We start from the raw sequence: 25,516 nt of genomic DNA, 5'->3' as shown, positions 1-25,516 counted from the left end.
TATCAAGTGTCCTCGACTTTTTTTTCTCGTGAGAAATGGGCATCCCCGGGATGGCTTCCCATGTCCGACACCTGTTGCCGTCCTCTCTGCCCCCCATTTTTCACGTGACTTTTGGGGCACACTCGTGGGGAACGCTTGGGGGGAGACAAATGGCGGGAGGGGAGGGGGGGGGGGGGTTGAGTTTGGGCAAGAAAAGAGAAAAGGGGAGCCTGCGAGTTACACGCCATTCAAATGCAAATGTGCCAGAACAAGGAGTGGTTTTGTGTGTGTGTGTGGTAGGAGAGGGTGTGCAAATTGGCCAAGTTGGTGTGTGTGTGAGAGAGAGGGCGGAGAGGAGACTTTGGATAAGGCGCTCACGCACACACACACACACACTTGCGGGACGCACGCACACACACTTACAGCGTCCGTCCGCTCTTCTCCGGTCTCTCTTTTCAGGCAAAGTGGCAGGAAGGTCTTTGGGATTTTGCCTCTCGCCCATGCGTTTGGTCAGTGCGGCCCAGGCGCCGGCACCCCCGTCTCCATCTCCTCAATCATGTCACGTCGGAAACAGAAGAGACCCCAACACCTCGTCAACGCCGATCCGGGGGGGCCCGGACCGCTGGCTCAAGGTAGGGGCCGCATTTTTGCCTTCTTTTCTGTATTGCATGGGGGGGGGGGGATGCCACCACCGCTCCTGTTCAAGCGCTTGCTTTTACAGTGCGTGGAAAGATTGGGGGGGCTAACAGGAGGTGCAGGAGGATTTTTTTTCTTCTATTGTGGCTTCAAACTTTATGGACTTATATTTACATATTTTGTCAGCCAAAATGACCAAGTGGTACGTATCCATTTGGCGTCCGCCGCGCATTGATTGGCTGCCGAGGCTCTCCGTTCAAAGAGCCGGCGCCTTTCCGAGCTGGTCCACTGGCGGATGAGCGGCGGGCCATTTTCAAAGCGCACAACTTTAGCCACCAATGTTGGCTTTTTCTCAAGTCAAAAGACCAGGAACTCCTTTCAGGGTCACTTTGTCGCTACAGGAGGGAATGCTTCATTTAGTTCCTCCATTGTTGCGCACCCCCCCCCCCTACACTTTTTTCTTTCTTTTTTTTTTCTCACTCACTCTGCGCTCAAGATCCTGAAAGAATTTGACCCCCGAACGGCAGAGGTCGGAGGAGTTGACCAATCAGAATGCACGGACAGTGTCAAGACCCTCGGTCTGGCCCGACCTTTGACCTCCTCTGTGACGTAAGGGGGAAGGGTGAATGGGGCAGATGAAAGACGGGGGAGGGCTGGGGTGGGGGGGGGCGTTAAGAGGGCTAAGAGGTTGTCTTGGTGATGCCCATTGTCCCGGGAAATGTGTTGCTATGACAACAAGGTGGACTGGGAGCTTTTTGTGTGTGTGTGTGTGTTTGAGGACTTTGAGACAAGGCGCTCAAACACACGCACACACGAGTTCCCACTGGATGTGGTTGGTTCCGATTCCAACGGAGCCTTCAGGTGAACCTGAAGAAAGAGCAGCACAAAGTTAGGATCAAAAGTAGGCAAGTGAAGAAAGGCTAGTATGACCTAGAAGTTAGTATACGCACCAATGTTTAGATGTGGGTGGGACATAAAATCCGGCCACTGGCATCCTCCTCCATTTTGCATTGCCGCCGACCGACATTGACCCCCCCCCCCCCCCCCCCTGTTTTTTTTTTGTTTTGTTTGTTGTTGCTCCTTTCAGACGAGCTCCCGTGCTCCAAGTCGCCATCGGCCTCCCTGGGCTCGGAAGTGACTTCGTCGGGATCGGCCTCCTCCTCCCCAAACTGGCAACGGGAGTGCCAGCCCCCCTCGGCCCCCCGCCCGTCCCCCGGCGGGCTCCACGCGCCCTCCCTGCCCAGCGAGAGCTCGCCCCCTCCCCACTGGGCCAACCACGTGGCGCCCTTCGCCACCTCCTTGCCCAACACCCACTCCTCCCTGTCCCCGGATTTCCCTCACCCGTCGCTGTCTTCGCAGACTCACTCGCCTCCTCCTCTGGGACGGGGTTTCGGTTGCCAGGGCCAGTCGCATTCGGCCGTGGCCTCGCCCACCGCGGGCCTCTCCGTCTCGGCCGGCGGCGGTGGCGGCGGCGGCGGTGGGGCGGCGGCGACCTCCTCTAGTTCGCGGGGTCCGGCCGCCCGGGGCGGCGGAGAGAGCCCGGCCGGGCACCGCGCCTCCAGTGTGGGCGGGCCGCCGGTCCTTCAAGTGCCTCCCACCCTGGCCGTGCTCCTGGAGGAGCTCCGGGTCCTGCAACAGAGACAAATCCACCAGATGCAGATCACAGAGGAAATTTGCAGGCACGTGCTGAAGCTGGGCGGCGCCGCGCTGGGACGGGACGCCAACCCGCGAGTGGGCGGCGGGGCCGAGGGCCGGCAGAAAGTCGCCGCCTCCCCGTCGCCGCACCCTCCCACCAGCGGCGTCGCCGCCGCCGCCACGGCCTCGCCACTGACCTGCCTCCCGTCGTCCCTTGTGGTGCAGCCGCCCCTCTCCAAGCAGGGCTCCCCCCACGTCAACGGCAGGACCCCGTCGTCCCTGTCCGGCTCCACGGTGGCGGCGTGCCTCCACCCGCTGTCCCTTCCGGCGGGGTCGGCGGCGGCGCGCTCGTCCCCCTCGGCCTTGTTCGCTCAGGGCTTCCCCGGTGGCGGCGGCGGCCATCCGCAAGAGCTCCCGTCCCCGTCGCCCTCCACGTCGGGACGGGCCCAGCACGCCTGTCGCTTCTGCGGCAAGGTGCTGAGCAGCGACTCGTCTCTGCAGATCCACCTGAGGTCGCACACGGGCGAGAGACCGTACCAGTGCCCGGTGTGCCTGAGCCGCTTCACCACGCGGGGGAACCTGAAAGCCCACTTCCTGCGGCACCGCGAGCAGAACCCGGAGCTCTCCCTGTCGCTGCTGCCCCCCGCGCTCTCGGAGCAGACGGCGAGCGTCTGCCCCCCCGGCGCCGGGCAGAGGAGGCGGAAACGCAGAGGCGAGGACGACGAGGCCTTCCACGGGGGCAAGGCCAGCGTGGCGGAGGGCGTGGCCCTGGGCTTCCTGTCCGCCACGTCCCCGCGCCACCCCTCTCCTTCCTCTCTGCCCCTGCCGCCCTCGGTGGACATGGCGCTGCTGTCCACGGCCCACTCGCTGCTGCAGCTGAACCGGGCCTCGGCGGGCTCCGTCTTGCCGGCTTCCACGTCGAGTCAGTTTAAAGGCGCCAAGCAGCAGCAGCAGCAGGGGCGATTTGATGAAAACACTCCTCCCGCCGCCTCCGCTCCTCCTCCTCCTCCTTCCTCGGGCCTCCACGCTCCGGCGTCCTACTCCCAATTGAGTCAGCTGCCCAAGATCCTGTTCCCGGGAGGCGCCTCCCCGCACCACCTGGCCCTGCTCCGGCCCACGGGCATGGCGTCGGCCACTCACCTGACCTCGGCGCATCCGCTGGCCTTCCCCTTCCCGCCGTTCCCCAAGGCGGCGGCCATGTCTTCTCCCTCCTCCTGCTCTCCCGCCGCGTTGTCCCAGACTTCGGACACCTCCAAGTTGCAGCGCCTGGTCCAGAAGCTGGAGAAACGACCTCAGGGGGGTACCTCGTCTTCCCCCGCCGCCTCGCTGGCCCCGGCCGAGGCCAACGGCGACGCCACGGCTCACGACCTGAGCACGGCCTCCGGTGCCGGCGCCTACCGCAGGGAGATGTTGGCCAGCCTGGGCCTGGCGCCCAACTCGGGCCAAGGCGCCCCCGGCAGCGACCCGAGCGGCGCCGTCCCGGCGGCCAATCAGTGCGGGGTGTGCCTGCGGGTCCTCAGCTGCGCCCGAGCCCTGCGCCTGCACCAAGCCACCCACCTGGGGGAGCGGCCTTTCCCGTGTAAGCTGTGCGGGCGTTCCTTCTCCACCAAGGGCAGCCTGAGGGCCCACCTGGCCACTCATCGGGCCAGGCCGGCCAACTCCCGAGCCCTCAACTCCTGCCCGCTGTGCCCACGCAAGTTCACCAACGCCTTGGTGCTTCAGCACCACATTCGCCTTCACCTGGGAGGCCAGATCCCGCCCGACGAAGACGCCGTGCAGGCACAGGACCGGGGCGTGGCGGACAACGAGGCGGGCGAGCCCGAGGGCTCCCCGCCGCCGCCGCCGCCGGCTCAACGGCTCCTTCCGCCGGCGTTGGCGAGCGCCAGTCCTAAGAGCTCCCACGAGAAGACGGTCGCGGCTTGCGAGCTCCAGATGGAGGCACCGGAGGGTATGGCACCCGACGGGGGCCAGGACCCCGACGACCGTCCTCCCCCAAACGATTGTGAAGAGGAAAGCCGGGCAGACCCCGGGCAAGAAGCTCAATCGCCCGGCCCCGGTTCCACGGAGGTCCGCGCTACCGACGGCCCCGTCTCCCCGAATACGCCAAAGCCGGACGGGCCTCGCCAAACGGGGAACGGAAGCCCCCCGCCGGGAAATGGTCTCCCTGCCCTCGGCCCGGAAGTCAGCCCCGCCGGGGGCGTGTCTTCCGCCGACACGGCTCTTCCACGGGAAAGGTCCCCGAGCGAAGGCGAGCGGGACCACGCTTTGACGGCGCCACCGCCTCCTGGGACGGGGACCCAAGAGGAGAAAGAGAGCTCCGAGAGCCCGGAGGCCACCGGGGCCACCGGGGCCACCGGGGCCTCCGGGCCCCGTGCCCCGAATCCTCGTCCGGACAAACCCTACAGCTGTTCCCAGTGCGGAAAGACGTACGCCAGCCGCAGCGGCCTAAAGGTAAGACTTGGGCGGGGAGGAACGTCTCGGCCGGAGGCGCTCTCTAACCAAGAGCGTTTCTCTCTTCCCACCCCCAGGGCCACGCCAAAACTCACGCCGTAGCTTCGGCCGTCCCGGCCCAGGCTCTGAGCGACAAAGGCGAAGCCACCGGAGAAGCGCTCGCCGCGGAGGGTGCTGCGGAGGCACCGGCGACGCCGGCTGGCGACGAGACCCCCCACTGAAACCACCCTCCGAAGCCCCCCACGTCACCACGGTGTACGTATACCCTGGACGGGCCAATGTCCTTTCCTCTAGTCTTTTGGCCCGGGACAGTGGATAGAGGTAGATTTGTATGTAACGTTAAGAGTACAGCCGGCCGGGCCTTCTCGCCGGCCGCACGGTCAGCGTTGGTTTTGGGGGGGGGGACACTAAAAACAGTGGCAAGACTTGGGACCAAGACGGGGGGACGGGGGTCTTTCACATGGCGAGCCTTTACGGGCCACTCATTGAAAGACAGTGATTCTTCGGCGTGTGTACATACTTGTACTCCTCCTCCTCCTCCTCCGCCGTCTCCGTCGGCCGGCACGGAAATAACCTGTAAGCAAGAAATGTGACATGTCAATTGGGATTTTCCAAAAAAATGGGCAGAAAAGATTGACTCACCTGTCCTGTGAAGGCTCGACGTGTCCGTGAGCCCCCTCTGCTACCCAAAGCCAACTCTGTCCTTGCGGTCAAAGGTGGATCTGAATGGATGGCATTGCCCGTGCTAAGTGTGTAAGCTATTTTTTTACCGATAAATATGTTTTTAAAGAAATAAAACAAGGGTGGGATGAAGAAGAGCGCTTGTTTGCTTTCTTTTCAGTCTTGAATTGACACTGACGGACCATAGGTTCTTATTGTCGGATGGATTGCCGTAATGATAGAAAGTCTTGTTGTTATTGTCTTACTGGTTTTACACGTGTTCCATGTTGGGCTCACTTTCTTTGGATTGGCAAGTGGATGGAGGTGATGGAGTGTGTGTTTGTGTGTGTGTGTGTGTGTGTCCAGGGGGGGGGGGGGTCTCCTTTGTCTAAACCTAATTCAGCTCTTTCTTTCCCATAGTGTTTTATTCCCTTTTGTGATTGCATGTGTGAGAGAGAAGGATAATCAGGGCCTGTGAGGATGTGATTGTGGGTGCAGCTGTAGAGGCCATCACCTAGCTACTACCCCCCCCCCCCCCCTTCCCATCTCACTCTTTCATGCACAGTCTTTCATTTTCACTTTCATTTCATTTCAGCCTTTTGCGACCCCCCCCCCCCTCTCACGTGTAATGAGCTGACACACACACACACACACACACAGGAAGCTCTAATCCTCCAACAATACTTTCTTCCCTCCCCATGAGAGCACAGCAGACCCCATCCAGTGTGACTGGGAGCGGGATGGAGGGGGAGGGCCAAAGACACGGACCTGACCAGCTGTCCCAAAAAAAAAGGGCTGCTTTTAATCCCTACGTGGCAACCGGTCGCCAAGGGAAAGAAGGTCGGAGGCGGCTATGCGCAACAAAGGCAATCAGGTTGGGTTGTTGCTTTCTTTTCTTCTTCTCTAACTCTCTCTAAATGACTGCCTGACAGAATCCTATTCTACTTTGGTTGTCCGCAAGGTGGCGCTGTGCTCAGATATTAGGCAGAGTATCATTGAGTAGAGACAATGTATGGAATTAGTTGAGGGGTGTGCCCAAAGATGCAAAAAGATGTCCACTGGAGCGCCCTAGATTTTTGCTCAAGTTTTTGGGAAAGTTTATTTTGGCATTACTGGGTTTTTTGTTTGTTTTTGTCTCTCTAGAAAGAATCATTAAGTGTGCTCGCTTTAAAGCTATTTGTAAAAAATGTAGAGCCAACGTGTCAACGTGTGTCCATTAGCTTTGATGTAGTCTCTGATTTAATTAAAGTCCTGAGTCAGGAATCACACGGCGACTTCATCGAGGCTGTGAGCACACACACACACTCATACACACACATTTACACACACACACACACACACACACACACTTTCCTCAGCGTAGAGTGCATAAAAGGCTCAAGTGCACGAGGAAGTGGAAGCAAGAGGGGAAGGTCAGCAGCGTCGGCAACTACAGCACATTTTGAGGCCGAGGATAGAAGGAGACTCTAGGTAAGCTTTTGGGGCTACTTTGGGGCTACTTTGGCTTTTGTCCTTTTCCCCCCCAAACGGAGACGGATCCCGGCAGGGAATTGATTGGTCTTTGTTTCCGTGATAAGGAGCTTTAACCTTGAGTGGGTGGTCTTATCAGCGCTCTCTCGAACCTTGCTCCCTCCGTCCCTCCCACGCGTACGAAGCGAGCCGTCTTGGATCGCCAGCAAAAAGAAAGAGCCGCTGGAAAGGGGCTCCTCTTCCACTCCCGAAAGGTAACGGCGTCTTGGCCGCCAGCGACAACTTCGCCGCCATTTTCCAAGGATAGCGAGAAGGAGTAGAAGAGCCCTCTGCGAATCCTCCTCCTCCTCCTCCTCTTCGTCCGGCTCCGTTCGTAGTTCCTGCCGCCGATCATGAACTTTGGAAATCACGTGAGTAGTCGGCGCAAAGGGTGCGCTCGCGGCAGCGGGTCCCCCTCCGGACGGACGCCGCTTCGGCGTCCCTTCCAGTCAGCTGGGCTTTGGCTACGCAGGAGGCGGGAGAACACCTGGGATAGCGGCGGCAGACATTCGGGAGACACCCCCCAAGCCCCGTCCCGGACCGCGTCGGAGACCCGGCCCGAGAGCAAAAAGGGAACGGCGGCTTCGGCGGCCATGTCCTTCGGCCCGCCGAAGGCCACGGAGGAGGCCACGGAGGAGGCCACGGAGGAGGCCTCCCGGCCCGAGGGAGGGCAGGAGTCCATGAAGTTAAAGAAGGAGATCTCCCTGCTGAACGGAGTGTGCCTGATCGTGGGCAACATGATCGGCTCGGGCATCTTCGTGTCGCCCAAGGGCGTCCTCATCCACAGCGCCTCCTACGGCCTGTCTCTGGTGGTGTGGAGCGTGGGCGGCATCTTCTCCGTCTTCGGGGCCCTGTGCTACGCCGAGCTGGGGACCACCATCACCAAATCGGGGGCCTCCTACGCCTACATCTTGGAGGCTTTCGGGGGCTTCCTGGCCTTCATCCGCCTGTGGACCTCGCTGCTGATCATCGAGCCCACCAGCCAGGCCGTCATCGCCATCACCTTCTCCAACTACATGGTGCAGCCCATCTTCCCCACCTGCATCGCCCCCTACGTGGCCAACCGGCTGCTGGCGGCCGCTTGCATATGTGAGTAGCGCCGCCGAGGGCCGGGAGGGGGGGGCGCGGAGGGGCGGAAGTGAAACCGCCTGGGGAGAAGGAAGTCTGGGCCATGTTCCCATTTAACCGTGTCGCAGCTTGTCACGCTCTCCACTTTCTTTCTTTCTTTCTTTCTTCGCCCTCGCCGTGGAAACGGCCAAGACTCCTCCTCGCCGTCACAGCTGACCTTTCTTTTCAGAGCTACAGAGAAACGAGAAGAAAGTATTAAGAAAGAGGCGAGGCGGGTGGCGAGTCCCAGCACCCCGGCGCCCGCCTTGCCTTGCCACGCCACGCCTTGACTCGCTCGTAAGGCGGCGTTGAGCCATCTGAAAGCTCTTTACGGCCCACCGGCTCTTCAGAGATAAGGATGCGCCGATAGCGCTGATCTAAAGTCCTTATCGGGATGAGACTCTGACCCCGAAAGCTGAAAAACAATCTTGTCTTCAAGGTGGTCTCAGCCGGAGGCGGGGAGGCCCAGCCGTTAGGCGGCTTTCTGGGGCTTCTGGCCTCTTGTTTTGGCCCAATTTGAAAAGACCAGCCTCGATTCCCTTTGACAGTTGACAGTGGGAAAGAAAGAGCCGCACCAACAGAGCGGCCGCCCTCCCGCTCCCCCACCGTGTGATCTGGGCACCTTGTTTTTCTTTTCTCTTCTCCCGGCTGGGCTCGGGTTTCTCCTCGGTTGTCCTTGAGCTTCTTCCCCACAGAGACTGGACTTGTTTTGGATTTTGTGTCTGCCCAGGTTTGTTGACCTTTGTCAACTGCGCTTACGTGAAATGGGGAACCAGGGTGCAGGACTTCTTCACCTACGCCAAAGTCATCGCCCTGATCGCCGTCATCATCACGGGCCTGACCAAGATCTTCCGAGGTGGCGTCCGCGGACAAATGACACGGTCTCGTCCGCTGGATTGACCACCGATGCGTGTCTGGGCTCTAGGTCGGACCCAGAACTTTGAGGGCCTCTTCGAGGGCTCTTCCCGGGACCCGGGAGACCTGGCCCTGGCTCTGTACTCGGCCTTGTTCTCCTATTCCGGATGGGACACGCTCAACTTTGTGACCGAGGAGATCAAAAACCCAGAGAGGTACGTGGGCCACAAATGACCCGAGCCGAAAGTCCAAGGATGAACTCCACTGTCTGGCAGGAATCTTCCGCTGGCCATCGCCATTTCCATGCCCATCGTGACGGTGATCTACATCTTGACCAACGTGGCCTACTACGCCATCTTGCCCATGAACGCCATCTTGGACAGCGACGCCGTGGCGGTGGTGAGTGGCAAAGGTTTCTCTTCTTGCCAGTGTCAGGGTTCCCCGTGGGCTATTGTCTTTTCTCCCCCAGACCTTTGCGGACCAGGTCTTCGGCGTGATGAACTGGACCATTCCCCTTGCCGTGGCCCTGTCTTGCTTCGGGGGACTCAACGCTTCCATTCTGGCGTCTTCCAGGTGAGTGAGCGAGCGAGGGCGGCCGGCCGTCGGCGCGGCCATCCGTCAATGTTCCACCTGCTGGTGTCCGCCAAGGCTCTTCTTCGTGGGCTCCCGAGAGGGTCACCTGCCCGACTACCTGTCCATGATTCACGTGCGGCGCTACACGCCCATCCCAGCCCTGCTCTTCAACGTCAGTCCCCTCCCGCGGCCACGGGCTCGGCCGGCTTTCTCCTGAGGCCGCCGTCTCTTGTGCCCGCAGGGCGTGATGGCGCTGATCTACTTGTGCGTGGAGGACGTCTTCAAACTCATCAACTACTACAGCTTCAGCTACTGGTTCTTCGTGGGCCTTTCCATTCTAGGACAACTTTACTTGCGCTGGAAGCAGCCCGATAGGAAGAGGCCACTGAAGGTGGGTGCTTGGGCGGCTCTCGGGAACCAGTGGGCGCTCCCCGTCCCTCCGCCGCCGCCGCCGCCGCCGCCGTCTTTTAAGGCAACTTCCATTTCAGCTCAGCCTGGTCTATCCCATCATTTTCTGCCTGCTGACCGTCTTCTTGGTGGTGGTGCCGCTGTACAGCGACACGGTCAACTCCTTGATCGGGATCGGCATCGCCCTGTCCGGCGTTCCCGTCTACTTCTTGTGCTGCTACACTCCGGCCCACAAGAGGCCTCTGTGGTTACGAAGCGTCATCGGTAAGCGCTCGCCGCCGCCGCCGGCCGGTTGTCTCGATTGTTGACCAAGTGTTACCCTGTTGATTTCAGCAAAGTGCGGGGTGCTCATCCAAAAGGTGTGTTTCTCGGTTTCTACGGAAGTGGACGGCGATCACGACGACTGAAGAGGAAGGCACCAGGACAGACATCACACACGCACGCACGCAAATACACCACATGAAGTTTTGAAAAAAAAAAAATGAGACTGGAGCTGCTCTATTTTGACTGTTCACTCCGACCGACTATTGTTGTTCTTGTCCCTCAAAGGTTGAAAGCTATGGGCTATTTATAATAAAAGATGGAGGAAAAAGGGTTTGGTGTGGATGGCTTTTCCTTTTATTTTGCCGGTAAGCACAGGAGGAGCACATTTTACAATAAATACGTCAAGGACACGCTTCAATCATCCCAAGACGTCCTTCCACGGCTTGCTTTTGCTCAAAGACTTTTTCTCTTTCGCCGCCGGGATCTGCTCAACGGGGTTGTGGCTAAATGTCTGCCTGAGGGGACCTGAACAAAATCAAAGACATTTTCTTTGAGTTTCATCAAGTCATGGCACCTTGGAGTAAGTCGTGGCCCTACAAAGTCGCCGCTTTGGATTTGGCTCCTCTTCGTTTGTCCCTCAAAAAGTCTCGGATGCCACGCCAGGTGACAAAATATTGTAATACTTTGTCCGTTTGCGTGTGGACAAATAACAACCGACATATCTCCCGCGCAATGTATTGACATTTGAAATCTCATTCTACTGATGTTACAATGACAATGAAAGCATTCCATTCAATTGAACCAAGAAGAACAATTGGTCCACACAATTGAGGTTATTCTACAAGCTAAGGACTCGCTCCAGATAAAAGTGTGCTAGGTGTGGTGTTGTATTTGATAAATACACAGGTAGAATAAAAAAAAATAGGTGTCCTACCTTTAGCAGCCAAGTCCAGATGATTTTTAATGCGTCTTTCTCGCTCTTCCAGCTGTTGAGCCAGCTGAGCATTCTTCCATCCTGGAGGGTGCACAGCAATTGTTTACTTCAAGAAGAAATACCAATGGAAAATGACAAGAAAACGTACAAGTTGGGCTTGGGCTCAAATCCAGAACAAAATTAAAAAAAACAGACATTGAAAGTCATTTAAAACTTTTAAAAAAGAAATAAACAACAAGTGGAATGAGAATTTTTTGGTAATCTATTGTCAGTTGTCTTCATAAGTCACAGAGAGACAATTGGACGGGTTTGCCGTGGCAAAAAGTCCACCCACCTCCATTGTAGTTGAAATCATTAACACGGGGCTACCGCGCTCTCTGGCGATTCAAGGTATAAAAAAAATTAAAAAATCTATTGTAGTTGTGCATTTGCCGGCTACTCCCGTGCTGCTCACCTTTCTTCATACTCTCAATGAATCCGTCGTTCTGAGGCAAGTCCGCGGCCGCGTGCTTGATCCTTTCCGGCACGCCTAGCTTTTCTCGGACCAACGGGTGTTTGAGCAGGGCCACTTGAGCCAGCGACACGCAGTTGGAGGTCAGCCAGTAGGTGAACACGGCCTGGGAAGCAGAAGAAGAAGAAAAAACACAATCCACCTGATCACAGAAATAAACTCAACTCCGTTACTATTATTTCTTTTGGTTGGTACAAAGAAGACCAAGATGACGGACGGCCTCACCGTAGGGAAGTTAATGGTGAGCGGGAGGACCACAAAAGGCATGATCCTGAAGACTGTCTTCATGGCACGGAGGTTGGGGTTGTCCACGCCCGACTCGGCACCCAGCTGAGGGCGGGCCAGAGAGAATGAGGCTCTCTAGGTTAAGGGGGGGTAAAAAAAAAAGGAGAAGCAAACACATTGCTAATAGACGAACCTCCAGAATGAAGAACATGGTGCCGGTGACGGCCAGAGGCAGGATGTAGTAAGGATCGGCCGCCGTCAGGTCCGGAAACCACAGCGCGCCTCCGTGCTGCATGCTGGGCACCGGCAAGTACGCCATCTTCCGCAGCGCCATAAAGAAGGAGATGAAGACCGGGGCCTTGGGGACACGGAGGAAGACGGGCGGCCACGTCAGCCGGGCGGCCGCGGGAAAATTCCCAGACGTTGGCTGGCATACTGACCTGCACCAGAGGAACCAGGAAGCCGCGAAAGGGGTTGACGTCGTGCTTCTTCTGGAACAAGGTCAGGTCGCTGTAGGCTTTGGCGACTGTTCCACAAAAGTGGCAAAGGGTCAGATGCGGGCACAGCCGGCACAGCCGGCACAGCCGGCACAGCCGAGCGAGCCGGCCACTCACAATCAAACTTGTTCCCGCTCTGTTTGGCCTCCGTCATCTTGGCGCTGAGTCGACTCATCTCGGGCATGACGTTGTTGAGTTTGGCCGCCTCGCGCTGCCCTTTGACGATTAAGGGAAAGAGCGCCATGCGTGCCACCACCGTTCCTGGCCAATGCACAAACACCACAACGTTCAAAATAACACTCTCCTGTCGTCGTTTGCCGGAGAATGAACGCTAAGGGCTGTTCTGCTTGCGTACCCACAACGATGGCCGCCCACCACGGCAGACCCACGTCCACGTGTATGAACTCCAACAGGTTCTGGACGACACCCACCGGCGTGTGGCCGGCTAAGCCCAGCTCGGCCAGTCGCGCTTCCGGTTGTGCGGCGAGCAAGGCCTCCTCCGCCGCCCGAGCCAAGTGAGGAGTCGGCGGGACATCCGTCGTCCCCGACGCCGAGACGGGATGGTCTACCGTCATCACGGAAACGGGCCGGAGCGCCATCTGAAAGCAGACATTGTCAAGCCAGGCTTTGGCCGGGTCGTCCCACCCTCGCCGTGGTTCCAGCCACCTGTTCGGGGAGCGCCTGCGGCGCGATGAGGGCGGCGTCCGCAGCCGGCGGTGGGGCGCCCACGCTGGGGATCTGCTATGAAAAAAATGCAAAGTCTGTCAAGAGATTTTGAGTGGCAGCCACGTTGTGCGAAACGGTGGTGTTTGGCAAACTGACCTGAGAACTGTTGTGTCTTAGCGCCACCCAGACCCGCTTGTCGTGGCATTGGCGGCGAAGCAGAGACGCAGAAGACCTGCTCTGGTCCAATCCCGTGTGAACTAGAGATCGCTGGAGCCATCCCTGGTTTGATGGGAAAGCACACTAGTATTAACTCTTCAGCATCCATTGACAGTGACAGGCGTCCAATCTCTCGGTACGTCATCTCCACTTCAAACTCATTGGACGTCTACTGTTAAGAAAATCATTTCAATTCAGAGCAGAGGAATATGAAAGATGAAGAGGAAAAAACTCATTAACTCATTGTTTACCTCTGTTGGCCACCCTAGTAAAGCACTGTTGAGACGTAAATAAACCCGACATAAAGTAGCCTTCACACTAGTAGAAATAGTAATGACAACAGGAGACTAGGGGGACTTTTGTTGCGTGTATATATTGCCAAATTCTCCTCAGTCTGTCAAAGCTCGTACCCAGTTCATGTCAAAGTCACAGTGAGCTAAACAGTAGCAAGCTTGCTAGCTAACGCGCGTCTTCGGGGGCGCAAACAACTGGGGAAAAAAAGTAATTAGACTCCAACTTACCCGCGTCCAAATGTCCAAACGAAGCTGCTGGCTTGCGTTGACTTTTGCACTTTGTCTGAGGATGAAATGTCTTGCGATACAGACCGGAGTCAGGGTGCTCCCCATGGCTGCCATTTTGCCCGGAAATTACGTCCTGCGGAAAAGAGAAAGAAAACAGTGCATATTAGGGGGAATTATTTTCAGCATATTTTGGATATAATTCGGTAGTTTTTAAAGTAAGACGACGTTTTGTTCAAATGTGCTATCCAAATCAACTCGTCTAACTTCTGACAGCGGAAGAGTATGTGACGTCACGCACAATCATCTTCCTCAGGGTCGGACTAGACGTCAATAGTTCGTTGCCGTTTCGAATTTCGAACTAGGTCTAGATCTACGAGTCGCCATGAAACCTCCGCCTCGCGTGCGTAAAAGTGTGCTTCGGAGTTCCTGCCCGACGTCTCAGGATCGCGACGCTAGGAGATCCTGTACGTGGCCCAGAAAGGAGCAGAAGATGCTGCTTGACGCGCTGAATAGCCAAAGTTCCAGGCGTGATGGAAGCTCCTCTCCAGTGGCAGACCTCGACTATCATTTACTGCAGAAAGCTGTGCCTTCTCGCTCGGTTTCTGAGGTAGGGTGATGACATAGTCAGTTTATCAGTGGTTTATGGCAGAGGGGGCTCCCGTAAACAACAAACATGGCGTGACCTTACGTATCCCTCTCCTTTTAGATCCAGTCTGTGGTAGAATGTCTCCGCCAGAAGGTGGTCTCCGGCGCCCTGTCGCAGATGAGGCAGAGCGCGTCGGCAGAGAAGAAGGCGGTGGCGCCCATCGACGGGTGGAGGCGTTTGGCCGAGGCCGTGTCCGGAAACCATAAGAGTCCGCTTTCAAATGCTTTCTCTCAGGTCGGATGGCGCTCGCTCTCCTGCTAAAGCTTAAACTTCATTTCTCAATCTTCCACTTATCTTCTTGGCAGATGTGGGTGATAGCGTCCACAGAGCCCGTCGCCGTCAGAGACGGCCAACATCCAGGTCCCGAGTCTTCCGGTGGCACGCCCGAACCAGGTACAGACAGACACTGAGACCAGGACCGGGACAAAACGTCTTGTGACATGCGACCCCTCTCTCCAAGTGACGCCGAGCACTTCGGCGGCCAACGAGGGGCCCACGTCGTCCGGGGCGGCCCCGGGTCGGATGTCCGCTCCCATGGCCGCCACTTCCTGCAGGTCCCAGGACTTGGAGGTGAACTTTGAGAGGATCTACAAATACCTGGGTGCCGTCCACAACCTGGAGAACAAGTGCGAGCTCACGGCCATGGGTGAGTGTCCCGGTGCGATACTCCGGCGCGGCGTACTTTCCCGCCACTTACTGGTTGTGGTCCGCAGAGAGTGCCGTGGTCTTGGAGTTGGTGATGTCTCTTCCGGAGGAGCTGGAACTCCTCCAGTTCCAAAGTCTACGCAGACATCTCATCCAGGTGGAGGAACTCTGTCGACAAGATTAGCAATACAATTGTTACCATTTGTTACCATTGTTACACATTTATCGAGAGCAGCGGACTAATGACATGGTCCTCTCCGTCCGGCAGACGCAGCAGAACTTGTCCAAGGCGGAGGACTCGGACCAAGCCCGAGAAGCCATGACGCAACTGAAGAAGCTGCGGCGTGACGTTCCAGCGCCTCCTCCCGCTGGCGCCGAGGGTCAAACGACGGCAAGCGTTGAGCCCACCTGGACGGGACTGTGCCCCCCCCTCAATCCGTTCATGATTCCACTGGAACTGCTGAAGCGTAGCTAGGACTTGACACTTTGTTTTCCTTTTACATTTGCGCCTTCTTTGTGCTTCTTTCACTTGTGATTGCTGCTGTTCTTCTTGGGTGTATTAAAATGTCTTTAAATGTCAACGATTTTTCCTTTTGCCCACAAAAAGGAGTGAAGGTTGCCGTAAGAAATACTGTCCTTTCTTGGATAAAAATATCAGGCCTCACCAGCTCGGCTTTAGAAATCCAAGCAAGCCATAAACGGTGGTGAGACGTCATCGGGCTGCTGGCTTTCTTTTTTCAACTGTCATAAAATGACTTTTGGCTGAGTGGTGCTCTCTTGTGTCCACTTGAGAAAGGGCACAATGGAACAGGGTGAAAATGCTTTCTTCCCTTTTTTTTCCCTCTTCTGTATTTATCGGTGACGCCACGTTTTCCACACCTCGACGGTGGGTGGTGATGTCCCAAGGCTACAGCCAAAGTCCACGTTACTCCCCTCTTGTCATTTATGAGGAGCGAGCGAGCGGCAAGTAGAGCGAGCGACGCCGATGGCGTCGTTTTCTGCTGTGATTTTGGCTGCCTTCCTGGTGGGTTTATCTTTTGCTGACGGTAAGACCAAAAACCACCGTTTCTCGCCTCTCGTCTTTTCTCTTGTTAATGAAAATACAAAAAAAGTTATCAGGTTAGAAGTCTCACCTTCTGTATCAGACGGTGGATTTGAATTGGGAGGACCTTGTTTATGGGATGCCCACCCTCCCAGTTCAAATGGATTGGAGATCTACTGGTGACGCACTGGTGATCAGATGTCAATCATTGTCGATGTCAATTAAAGAGTTGACCTGAAAGAAATACCATCAAGTCTTTATGTGCCTTTGCTGCTAAATTGTCCTTGTAATAGATATCAAGTCTATATAATGCTATAACAAACAAAATACATATATTAAGGGGTCAATATGAAAGAATAAAGCCCAAAATCTCTCTTGTTGATGTGTCAGATGTAGCAATGCAACAGAAGACTACAGAAGCCACCACCCCCAACGAACCACCCACAGAAATAACAGAGGTCACCACCCCCAACAAACTACCGACTGAGGCCACCACCAAAGGTACCACGCCCAACAAACCACCTACTGATGCCACTACAACAGGCACAACTCCCACTAAGGAGACTACAGAAGCCACCACAACCAACAAAACACCTACCGAGGCAACTACAGAAGCTACCACACCCAACAAACCACCTACTGAGACAACCACAGAAGGTACAACACCCAACAAAGTACCAACTGAGGCAACCATAGAAGCCACCACTCCCAACCAACCACCTACTGAAGCAACAGAAGTCACCACGCCCAACAAACCAACTACTGAGGAAACTACAGAAGGGCCCACATCCAAGATACCACCAACTGAGGCAACTACAGAAGCTACTACACCCAACAAACCACCCACTGAGGCAACTACAGAAGCTACTACACCCAACAAGCCACCCACTGAGGCAACTACAGAAGCTACTACACCCAACATATCACCTGCTGAAACAACAGAAGTCACCACACCCAACAAACCACCAACTGAGAAAACTACAGAAGCTACTACACCCAACATACCACCTACTGAGGCCACTACAGAAGCTACTACACCCAGCATACCACCTACTGAGGCAACAGAAGTCACCACGCCCAACATACCACCCACTGAGGCAACTACAGAAGCCACCACGCCCAGCATACCACCTACTGAAACAACAGAAGTCACCACACCCAACAAACCAACAACTGAGAAAACCACAGAAGCTACTACACCCGACATGCTACCGACTGAGGGAACTACAGAAGCTACTACACCCAACAAACCACCTACTGAGGTCACTACAGAAGCCACCACGCCCAACATACCACTCACTGAGGCAACTACAGAAGCTACTACACCCAAAATATCACCTACTGAGGCCACTACAGAAGCCACCACGCCCAGCATACCACCTACTGAAACAACAGAAGTCACCACACCCAACAAACCAACAACTGAGAAAACTACAGAAGCCACCACGCCCAGCATACCACCTACTGAAACAACAGAAGTCACCACACCCAACAAACCTACAACTGAGAAAACTACAGAAGCTACTACACCCAACATACCACCCACTGAGGCAACTACAGAAGCTACTACACCCAACAAGCCACCCACTGAGGCAACTACAGAAGCTACTACACCCAACATATCACCTGCTGAAACAACAGAAGTCACCACACCCAACAAACCACCAACTGAGAAAACTACAGAAGCTACTACACCCAACATACCACCTACTGAGGCCACTACAGAAGCTACTACACCCAGCATACCACCTACTGAGGCAACAGAAGTCACCACGCCCAACATACCACCCACTGAGGCAACTACAGAAGCTACTACACCCAACATATCACCTGCTGAAACAACAGAAGTCACCACACCCAACAAGCCACCCACTGAGGCAACTACAGAAGCTACCACGCCCAACACACCACCTACTGAAGCAACAAAAGGGACCACACCCAACAAGCCACCCACTGAGGGAACTACAGAAGCTACTACACCCAACATATCACCTACTGAGGTCACTACAGAAGCCACCACGCCCAACAAGCCACCCACTGAGGCAACTACAGAAGCTACTACACCCAACATATCACCTACTGAAGCAACAAAAGGGACCACACCCAACAAGCCACCCACTGAGGGAACTACAGAAGCTACTACACCCAACATATCACCTACTGAGGTCACTACAGAAGCCACCACGCCCAACAAACCACCCACTGAGGGAACTACAGAAGCTACCACACCCAAGAAACCACCCACTGAGGGAACTACAGAAGCTACCACACCCAACAAGCCACCCACTGAGGGAACTACAGAAGCTACTACACCCAACATATCACCTACTGAGGTCACTACAGAAGCCACCACGCCCAACAAACCACCCACTGAGGGAACTACAGAAGCTACCACACCCAAGAAACCACCCACTGAGGGAACTACAGAAGCTACCACACCCAACAAGCCACCCACTGAGGGAACTACAGAAGCTACTACACCCAACATATCACCTACTGAGGTCACTACAGAAGCCACCACGCCCAACAAACCACCCACTGAGGGAACTACAGAAGCTACCACACCCAAGAAACCACCCACTGGGGGAACTACAGAAGCTACCACACCCAAAAAACCACCCACTGAGGCCACTACAGAAGCTACCAATACAGAAAGCACGAGAGCACCCGAGACTGAAAAGACAACTGACCTGGAGAGCACAGCAACCAGCCCAGGAAGCACGGTAACGCCAATTGAGCCCTTTCCTTGCCAGAACGGGGGGACGTTCATTGGAAGTGGATGCCAGTGTGTCATCGGATTCTATGGAAAAAACTGTCAGCACCTTGAAGAACAAATAGAAATTGGTAAGTCCCCCCCGCCTCAAAAAACCTGTCTCCATTTGCCACTTTGCTTCGGGTCCCAACGCCGGTCATGGCCCTTTTCTGCAGATGACATCGAACGTCTGCTGAAAATAGACGTGGTGCTGGACCTGGTATACCAGTCCGACTATAACAAGCCCAGCTCAGCAGCTTACAAGAAGTTGGTCAAAGATTTTGAAGAACAGGTGACTAGCGTCTTGAAAGCGTCATCCTCCAATTTAGTAGGTGACATGCACGGGTGGTCTGGTTCTTCTTTCAGATGGCTGCCTTTTACAGACAAACCAAGCTAAAACACTTTGAAGACGTGGTCGTCACCGGCGTTGGGTAATGCCGTCCAAATGAAATGTTTTGGCTCCGGCTGTCACGGCAACCATTCAAGGCTTGTATTTGTTTGTCCCAGGCAAGGCGTTACGCAAGGTTTGGCGAAAGGTTGGCTCCCCGAGCTTGAGGAGGTAACGCCAAGCAACTTTCCGCCTGCTAAATAAAACCAAGCCTTCAACATTATCTTTATTGCAGCACAGATTAGCTGCCGACGTCACGGCCGTCAAAAGGGTCACGCCAACAACGCCGGGGTAATTGTTAACAACTTGACACCCAACACTGGGATTGACACAAATGACTTGATCCACAGGCATTAAATTCTATGACATTGCCCAAGATAGCCATACAATGACGTGGTGTCCAATCATCTCTCTGCTGTGGATGGCAATGACTTTACTACTATGCACCGAAAAACAATCTAGTCCAAATGGATTAATTATTCTCAAATTTTACGACTAGTGGGAGGAGGATTTCCCCAAATTGTCCCGATAAAACGGCCCAATCTTCTTTGCCCTTTATGGGCCAGATACCGTTCATTTGAGTCACTTCTAAAAATACTCTTGGAAGGAATTACAGGTGAATTCAAGGTCATCTGGAGCCTTTCCGGGATCACTTTGTATTGATTTACTTCAATGATGGTGACATTTTGGACTGATTTTCAGGCATTCTCATTGGATACAAACAGAAGCTAGATAAAAGCTAGCACCACAAAGGGCAGCCAATGAGTTGACTTTGATTTGCACGTACCTTTCAGCGTCAACGTCAGCCACCACGTGGTTTTGTCCATTGCCAACAACGCCGGCTCTGACCAGGAATATCAGCATGATTTTCAAGTTGTCGTGGAAGCCATGAAGACGGTGGACCACCCGGACACAGGTGAGAAGAACCTGAGATGTTGTTTCTGCCGGGCAAGATGAACGAGAGCTTGCGTTAGTTAGTAAGGCACGCTTTCACAAACTTTCCACCAAGTAGTTCTGCCCAGATGTCTGCCCAAAAAGTAGACCTTACTCCCTAAGTACTTGAAACCCTTGCCTTTTCAGACTTTCCCTTCGAAGTGACTCAGGAACCATCCGTGGCTACGACCGACATCAACATTGAAAGTAAGTACATGTCAACGTGAAATTGGAAAAGACGGTACATGCCAAGGGTCAATGCTTTTCGCATCTTCCTATCTCTAGCGTTTTGCGCCTCGCAAATAGAGGATGCCGACAGGGCCTGGCACTACAAGGCCGTGCGCAACAACAGCGTACTGATGTGCGTCAGTCGGTGCAGCCCCCTCTACGGCGCCGGCAGGCGGGTGTGCCACAACCACGGCGCTTGCCACGTCTACAGGGACGCCGGAGCGGTTTGCCAGTGCGTCCCCCGAGCCTTTGCCGAGTCGCCCGGTCGCCGAGGGGGGCCGGCCCTTACTGAGCCGACCCCCGCGCTGGCTTTCAGGTGCCGGGATTTGGAGTCCACCTGGTACTTGGCCAAAGACTGCTCGCTGCCCATCCAGCAGACGCCATTCTACATCAGTTTGGCGCTCACGCTGGCTTGTCTAGTGGCCGCCGTGGCCGGCTTGAGCGCGTACGTCGTTAGCCTAAAGAAAGCGCAAAGGAGGTAAGGTGGACAGAAAATCACAGGTCACATATTGGTAAAAAGGTCCAATCTTTTCTCACGCTGTTTCTCGAGCCTTGCGTCCGGTTCGCTTTCAGGAGTTGACCGTGTTTGTGCCTGGCATTTTACAAATAGGAAAAAAGACGTGAAAAAGGAGCTGGTGAACAGGTGGATCGATGACGACGTGGATTGGTCCCGAGCCCCCAAACTCTCGACGGGCACATTCAATGCCGGTAGGACAGTGGCTTTCCGTGAATTATGCCGACATCACGATGGGATGTCAGCGTCTGTCGTTAACGGGACGGCTCGTTTCAGGACACCTGAACCCATCGTTTGCCTACAGCACGCCACCTCCGCCGTCACGCCGCCAACACGCCGACTCCAGACAGTCCGAGCGGTCCAGCCCGCCCGTGAGCATGCACAGGTTGGACGGGGGGGCCGGCTGGAACCAGGCCTCGCTTGACCGCAATGGATGGCCTTTCTCCAGTCAAGTGGTCAGTCAGAGAAAATGTCCGCTCGCTGCCGCCATTGCTTTTGAGACCAACGTGTGCTCTCGGCCCGCCTCGCAGCCGAGGAGGATCCACAGGCCGCAGATCAGGTCTTCGTGGGACGTCTGAGCTTCGGCGCTGCCTTCGATCCCGGCACCTCGACCGCACTTTCCACTGGGGCGAAGCTAATTTATTCAAGTGTATTGATTGGTTTAAGAAATGAACGATTCTGTCTGTCAGAGCGCCGCTGATCCATTCGCTTCAAGTATTGGGGGCGTGGTTGCTTGGTATCTTATTTGTCGACCAGCGAGGAAGGAGAGCCGGTTTCAGACCGCCGTTCTCAAAGATTTGCAATGCCTTTGCTCGCCGCTGCCGAGGTGGCGAAGGACGGCTGATGTGCCGACTGTAATGATTCCGACAGCCTTGACCGGACGCGAATGTAAATGACCTGAAAATAAACGCTGCAGTCTGACGTAAAAGCGCATCTTCTTAGTTTCATTTCGTATCCATTTCTGGTCCGGCGTGGGACCAGAAATATGAGAATGAGGGCCAGATTTGAACTCATTCGGATTTGAACTCATGTGTTAGGATCAAGTCCACAAATAGGAGCTCTACGTGGGGACTGGTGAAATCCAGGCTTTCCCTATGCTGTGGCACAATTCAAGCAACGACAAACACGCCGTCGATAAATATACAGTACTGTCTGTATACGTATCCTGCTGTCCAGGTGTGAGTGGGCGGAGCACAAGAGGATAGCCGTGCCATCCCTCCCTCACACGTGCTTTTTTATTATCAGTGACGCCACATTTTCCACACCTCAACGGTGGGTGGAGGGAGATGCAAATGCCCCGAGGTTTCCAGTCAAAGTCCATGTGTCTCAAATCCAGTGTCATTTACAGTTGTTGAGCGGCACGCCAAATGACGCTCGCTCATGGCGGTATCTTCATTGGTGATTTTGGCTGCCTTCCTCCTCAGCCTGACTTGTGCCAACGGTAAGTGCCAGACCACACTTGTTTACCCTTCTTTGCCCTTCTTTTCTTTTCAATTGGCCGGTGAAGATGACAGCTTACTATCTCTCTTTTGGGCGAGTCGTGCCACCAAAATGTAGGCCTCAAAAATGAAGAGGAAGAAACATTTGTAAAGATAATGAGTTGGGTTTAATTGTTTTTATATGACTGCAATGGTAGAAATATTACGGGAGAGCTGTATGCTAACGAATGGCAAAGGAATGATTCACTGCATCTCCATGAAAATTGAGAAAGAGGACAGTACCGAGTATTGCTTGGTACAAAGATTCAGTCATGATAAAAATGATTCCATTGACCTTTGACCGAGCTTGACAGAAAATATTGTTTAAAAAATACTGCATCAAAGAAAATGTATAATTGAGAAAATTGAAAGAATGTCATGACAAGACTGGTGAAAAGGGCATATTTATATCTAACATTCATGAAGAAAAAAATATATGAGGTTCATCATTAACATGATGAGAAATATGATTGTCAATATGCGCTGTCCCTTATCAAATGAATTCAACTCAAACATCAAAACAAAAACTTTTGTTGAACTTCCAGATCCAAAGGAAACATTTAATCAACTGGGTGATTCAATTTTATTGAGAAATATCAAGAAAGAGACAACTAAAAACAATCTTCCGAAAACTAACAACTCAGCAAGTACATTTAAACCAGATCCGGGAGAATTACCAAGTGGTGGGGGAAACAAGAACCTGGAGAAAAATATACCACAAAAGGCTGGGGAAACCCCAAAGACTGTGAGAAAATTAACACATGGGGCACAAAAGAGCGACGATGATGCACAAAAAACTAAAAAAGCAACAACAGCTGCAGAAGGGAATGAAAAGACAACCTTACTGACAGGGTATGAGGTTTTGGAGAGTGCTGAAGGTCCAGGAACTACAAACATGGAAAGTACAGCTACACCAGAGGCTCTAGAGACTACTGAAGGTCCAGGAACTACCAACATGGAAAGTACAGCTACATCAGAGGCTGGTGAGACCACCTTCAGTCCTAGTACAGAGGCTTTGGAGACTACTGAAGGTCCAGGAACTACAAACATGGAAAGTACAGCTACACCAGAGGCTCTAGAGACTACTGAAGGTCTAGGAACTACAAACATGGAAAGTACAGCTACACCAGAGGCTCTAGAGACTACTGAAGGTCCAGGAACTACCAACATGGAAAGTACAGCTACATCAGAGGCTGGTGAGACCACCTTCAGTCCTAGTACAGAGGCTTTGGAGACTACTGAAGGTCCAGGAACTACAAACATGGAAAGTACAGCTACACCAGAGGCTCTAGAGACTACTGAAGGTCTAGGAACTACAAACATGGAAAGTACAGCTACACCAGAGGCTCTAGAGACTACTGAAGGTCCAGGAACTACCAACATGGAAAGTACAGCTACATCAGAGGCTGGTGAGACCACCTTCAGTCCTAGTACAGAGGCTTTGGAGACTACTGAAGGTCCAGGAACTACAAACATGGAAAGTACAGCTACACCAGAGGCTCTAGAGACTACTGAAGGTCTAGGAACTACAAACATGGAAAGTACAGCTACACCAGAGGCTCTAGAGACTACTGAAGGTCCAGGAACTACCAACATCGAAAGTACAGCTACATCAGAGGCTGGTGAGACCACCTTCAGTCCTAGTACAGAGGCTTTGGAGACTACTGAAGGTCCAGGAACTACAAACATGGAAAGTACAGCTACATCAGAGGCTGGTGAGACCACCTTCAGTCCTAGTACAGAGGCTTTGGAGACTACTGAAGGTCCAGGAACTACAAACATGGAAAGTACAGCTACACCAGAGGCTCTAGAGACCACTGAAGGTCTAGGAACTACAAACATGGAAAGTACAGCTACACCAGAGGCTCTAGAGACTACTGAAGGTCCAGGAACTACCAACATGGAAAGTACAGCTACATCAGAGGCTGGTGAGACCACCTTCAGTCCTAGTACAGAGGCTTTGGAGACTACTGAAGGTCCAGGAACTACAAACATGGAAAGTACAGCTACACCAGAGGCTCTAGACACTACTGAAGGTCTAGGAACTACAAACATGGAAGGTACAGCTACACCAGAGGCTCTAGAGACTACTGAAGGTCCAGGAACTACCAACATGGAAAGTACAGCTACATCAGAGGCTGGTGAGACCACCTTCAGTCCTAGTACAGAGGCTTTGGAGACTACTGAAGGTCCAGGAACTACAAACATGGAAAGTACAGCTACACCAGAGGCTCCAGAGACTACTGAAGGTCCAGGAACTACCAACATGGAAAGTACAGCTACATCAGAGGCTGGTGAGACCACCTTCAGTCCTAGTACAGAGGCTTTGGAGACTACTGAAGGTCCAGGAACTACAAACATGGAAAGTACAGCTACACCAGAGGCTGGTGAGACCACCTTCAGTCCTAGTACAGAGGCTTTGGAGACTACTGAAGGTCCAGGAACTACAAACATGGAAAGTACAGCTACACCAGAGGCTCTAGAGACGACTGAAGGTCCAGGAACTACCAACATGGAAAGTACAGCTACATCAGAGGCTGGTGAGACCACCTTCAGTCCTAGTACAGAGGCTTTGGAGACTACTGAAGGTCCAGGAACTACAAACATGGAAAGTACAGCTACACCAGAGGCTGGTGAGACCACCTTCAGTTCTAGTACAGAGGCTTTGGAGACTACTGAAGGTCCAGGAACTACAAACATGGAAAGTACAGCTACACCAGAGGCTCTAGAGACTACTGAAGGTCCAGGAACTACCAACATGGAAAGTACAGCTACATCAGAGGCTGGTGAGACCACCTTCAGTCCTAGTACAGAGGCTTTGGAGACTACTGAAGGTCCAGGAACTACAAACATGGAAAGTACAGCTACACCAGAGGCTGGTGAGACCACCTTCAGTCCTAGTACAGAGGCTTTGGAGACTACTGAAGGTCCAGGAACTACAAACATGGAAAGTACAGCTACACCAGAGGCTCTAGAGACTACTGAAGGTCCAGGAACTACCAACATGGAAAGTACAGCTACATCAGAGGCTGGTGAGACCACCTTCAGTCCTAGTACAGAGGCTTTGGAGACTACTGAAGGTCCAGGAACTACAAACATGGAAAGTACAGCTACACCAGAGGCTCTAGAGACTACTGAAGGTCTAGGAACTACCAACATGGAAAGTACAGCTACATCAGAGGCTGGTGAGACCACCTTCAGTCCTAGTACAGAGGCTTTGGAGACTACTGAAGGTCCAGGAAC

General features: G+C 54.0%; 4 protein-coding genes and 1 long non-coding RNA gene across 11 annotated transcripts in view; 3 read left to right on the top strand and 2 right to left on the bottom strand.

Moving 5' to 3' along the window:
* Window positions 1-320: 320 nt before the first annotated feature.
* Window positions 321-5,106, top strand: LOC144213556 (uncharacterized). The gene is made up of 3 exons (XM_077742079.1): window positions 321-611; window positions 1,703-4,701; window positions 4,779-5,106. Exons 1-3 carry the CDS (start codon window positions 536-538, stop codon window positions 4,920-4,922), a joined length of 3,219 nt encoding a protein of 1,072 aa, XP_077598205.1. The 5' UTR covers window positions 321-535; the 3' UTR covers window positions 4,923-5,106.
* LOC144213560 (uncharacterized) lies at window positions 465-1,662 on the bottom strand. Its single transcript, XR_013330010.1, has 2 exons — window positions 1,566-1,662; window positions 465-1,482 (listed from the first exon to the last, which is right to left on the bottom strand). It is a non-coding gene; the product is annotated as an uncharacterized LOC144213560 (long non-coding RNA).
* A 959-nt stretch (window positions 5,107-6,065) lies between the features above and the next one.
* On the top strand, window positions 6,066-10,405 carry slc7a7 (solute carrier family 7 member 7). Its single transcript, XM_077742441.1, has 11 exons — window positions 6,066-6,831; window positions 6,939-7,241; window positions 7,343-7,959; window positions 8,708-8,833; window positions 8,903-9,047; window positions 9,108-9,231; window positions 9,302-9,405; window positions 9,481-9,577; window positions 9,647-9,796; window positions 9,894-10,077; window positions 10,147-10,405. Exons 3-11 carry the CDS (start codon window positions 7,464-7,466, stop codon window positions 10,218-10,220), a joined length of 1,500 nt encoding a protein of 499 aa, XP_077598567.1. The 5' UTR covers window positions 6,066-6,831; window positions 6,939-7,241; window positions 7,343-7,463; the 3' UTR covers window positions 10,221-10,405.
* Window positions 10,406-10,408: 3 nt separating this feature from the next.
* The window catches only part of oxa1l (OXA1L mitochondrial inner membrane protein), a 45,219-nt gene continuing 30,111 nt past the window's right edge, over window positions 10,409-25,516 (bottom strand). For 2 of the 7 annotated variants that reach the window (XM_077742445.1, XM_077742447.1), the window contains 15 exons: window positions 19,908-20,061; window positions 18,671-18,802; window positions 16,072-16,214; window positions 14,991-15,106; window positions 13,648-13,780; window positions 13,067-13,189; window positions 12,911-12,985; window positions 12,600-12,843; window positions 12,362-12,505; window positions 12,188-12,273; window positions 11,941-12,105; window positions 11,748-11,852; window positions 11,466-11,628; window positions 11,012-11,092; window positions 10,409-10,602 (listed from right to left, as the gene is read on the bottom strand). In XM_077742445.1, the coding sequence (XP_077598571.1) occupies window positions 10,496-10,602; window positions 11,012-11,092; window positions 11,466-11,628; window positions 11,748-11,852; window positions 11,941-12,105; window positions 12,188-12,273; window positions 12,362-12,505; window positions 12,600-12,843; window positions 12,911-12,985; window positions 13,067-13,189; window positions 13,648-13,761 (1,407 nt within the window). In that variant the 5' untranslated portion in view covers window positions 13,762-13,780; window positions 14,991-15,106; window positions 16,072-16,214; window positions 18,671-18,802; window positions 19,908-20,061 and the 3' untranslated portion in view covers window positions 10,409-10,495. Of the gene's footprint in view, window positions 10,603-11,011; window positions 11,093-11,465; window positions 11,629-11,747; window positions 11,853-11,940; window positions 12,106-12,187; window positions 12,274-12,361; window positions 12,506-12,599; window positions 12,844-12,910; window positions 12,986-13,066; window positions 13,190-13,647; window positions 14,239-14,990; window positions 15,107-16,071; window positions 16,215-18,670; window positions 18,803-18,849; window positions 18,923-19,907; window positions 20,062-25,516 lie in introns of those variants that run through there. The other 5 variants (XM_077742443.1, XM_077742449.1, XM_077742444.1 and 2 more) reach the window with 5 other exon arrangements.
* On the top strand, window positions 13,824-15,519 carry snapc2 (small nuclear RNA activating complex, polypeptide 2). The gene is made up of 6 exons (XM_077742458.1): window positions 13,824-14,254; window positions 14,354-14,527; window positions 14,599-14,686; window positions 14,754-14,939; window positions 15,007-15,095; window positions 15,207-15,519. The coding sequence occupies exons 1-6, from the start codon at window positions 14,030-14,032 to the stop codon at window positions 15,411-15,413; spliced, it is 969 nt and encodes a 322-aa protein (XP_077598584.1). The 5' UTR covers window positions 13,824-14,029; the 3' UTR covers window positions 15,414-15,519.

Source organism: Stigmatopora nigra, chromosome 20, assembly GCF_051989575.1.
Source record: "Stigmatopora nigra isolate UIUO_SnigA chromosome 20, RoL_Snig_1.1, whole genome shotgun sequence".
NCBI classification, from domain to species: domain Eukaryota; kingdom Metazoa; phylum Chordata; class Actinopteri; order Syngnathiformes; family Syngnathidae; genus Stigmatopora; species Stigmatopora nigra.
This window is presented reverse-complemented; position numbering and strand designations above follow the sequence as displayed.

Bases quoted from the DNA above. Each gene is read 5' to 3' on its own strand.
- slc7a7 (XM_077742441.1), top strand. From the start codon at position 7,464: ATGTCCTTCGGCCCGCCGAAGGCCACGGAGGAGGCCACGGAGGAGGCC. The intron at 8,834-8,902 runs GTGGCGTCCGCG...TCTGGGCTCTAG, and splicing joins CCTGACCAAGATCTTCCGAG to GTCGGACCCAGAACTTTGAG. The intron at 9,406-9,480 runs GTGAGTGAGCGA...GTGTCCGCCAAG, and splicing joins TCCATTCTGGCGTCTTCCAG to GCTCTTCTTCGTGGGCTCCC.
- snapc2 (XM_077742458.1), top strand. From the start codon at position 14,030: ATGAAACCTCCGCCTCGCGTGCGTAAAAGTGTGCTTCGGAGTTCCTGC. The intron at 14,255-14,353 runs GTAGGGTGATGA...CTCTCCTTTTAG, and splicing joins CTTCTCGCTCGGTTTCTGAG to ATCCAGTCTGTGGTAGAATG. The intron at 14,528-14,598 runs GTCGGATGGCGC...TCTTCTTGGCAG, and splicing joins TTTCAAATGCTTTCTCTCAG to ATGTGGGTGATAGCGTCCAC.
- LOC144213556 (XM_077742079.1), top strand. From the start codon at position 536: ATGTCACGTCGGAAACAGAAGAGACCCCAACACCTCGTCAACGCCGAT. The intron at 612-1,702 runs GTAGGGGCCGCA...TGCTCCTTTCAG, and splicing joins GCCCGGACCGCTGGCTCAAG to ACGAGCTCCCGTGCTCCAAG. The intron at 4,702-4,778 runs GTAAGACTTGGG...TCCCACCCCCAG, and splicing joins CCAGCCGCAGCGGCCTAAAG to GGCCACGCCAAAACTCACGC.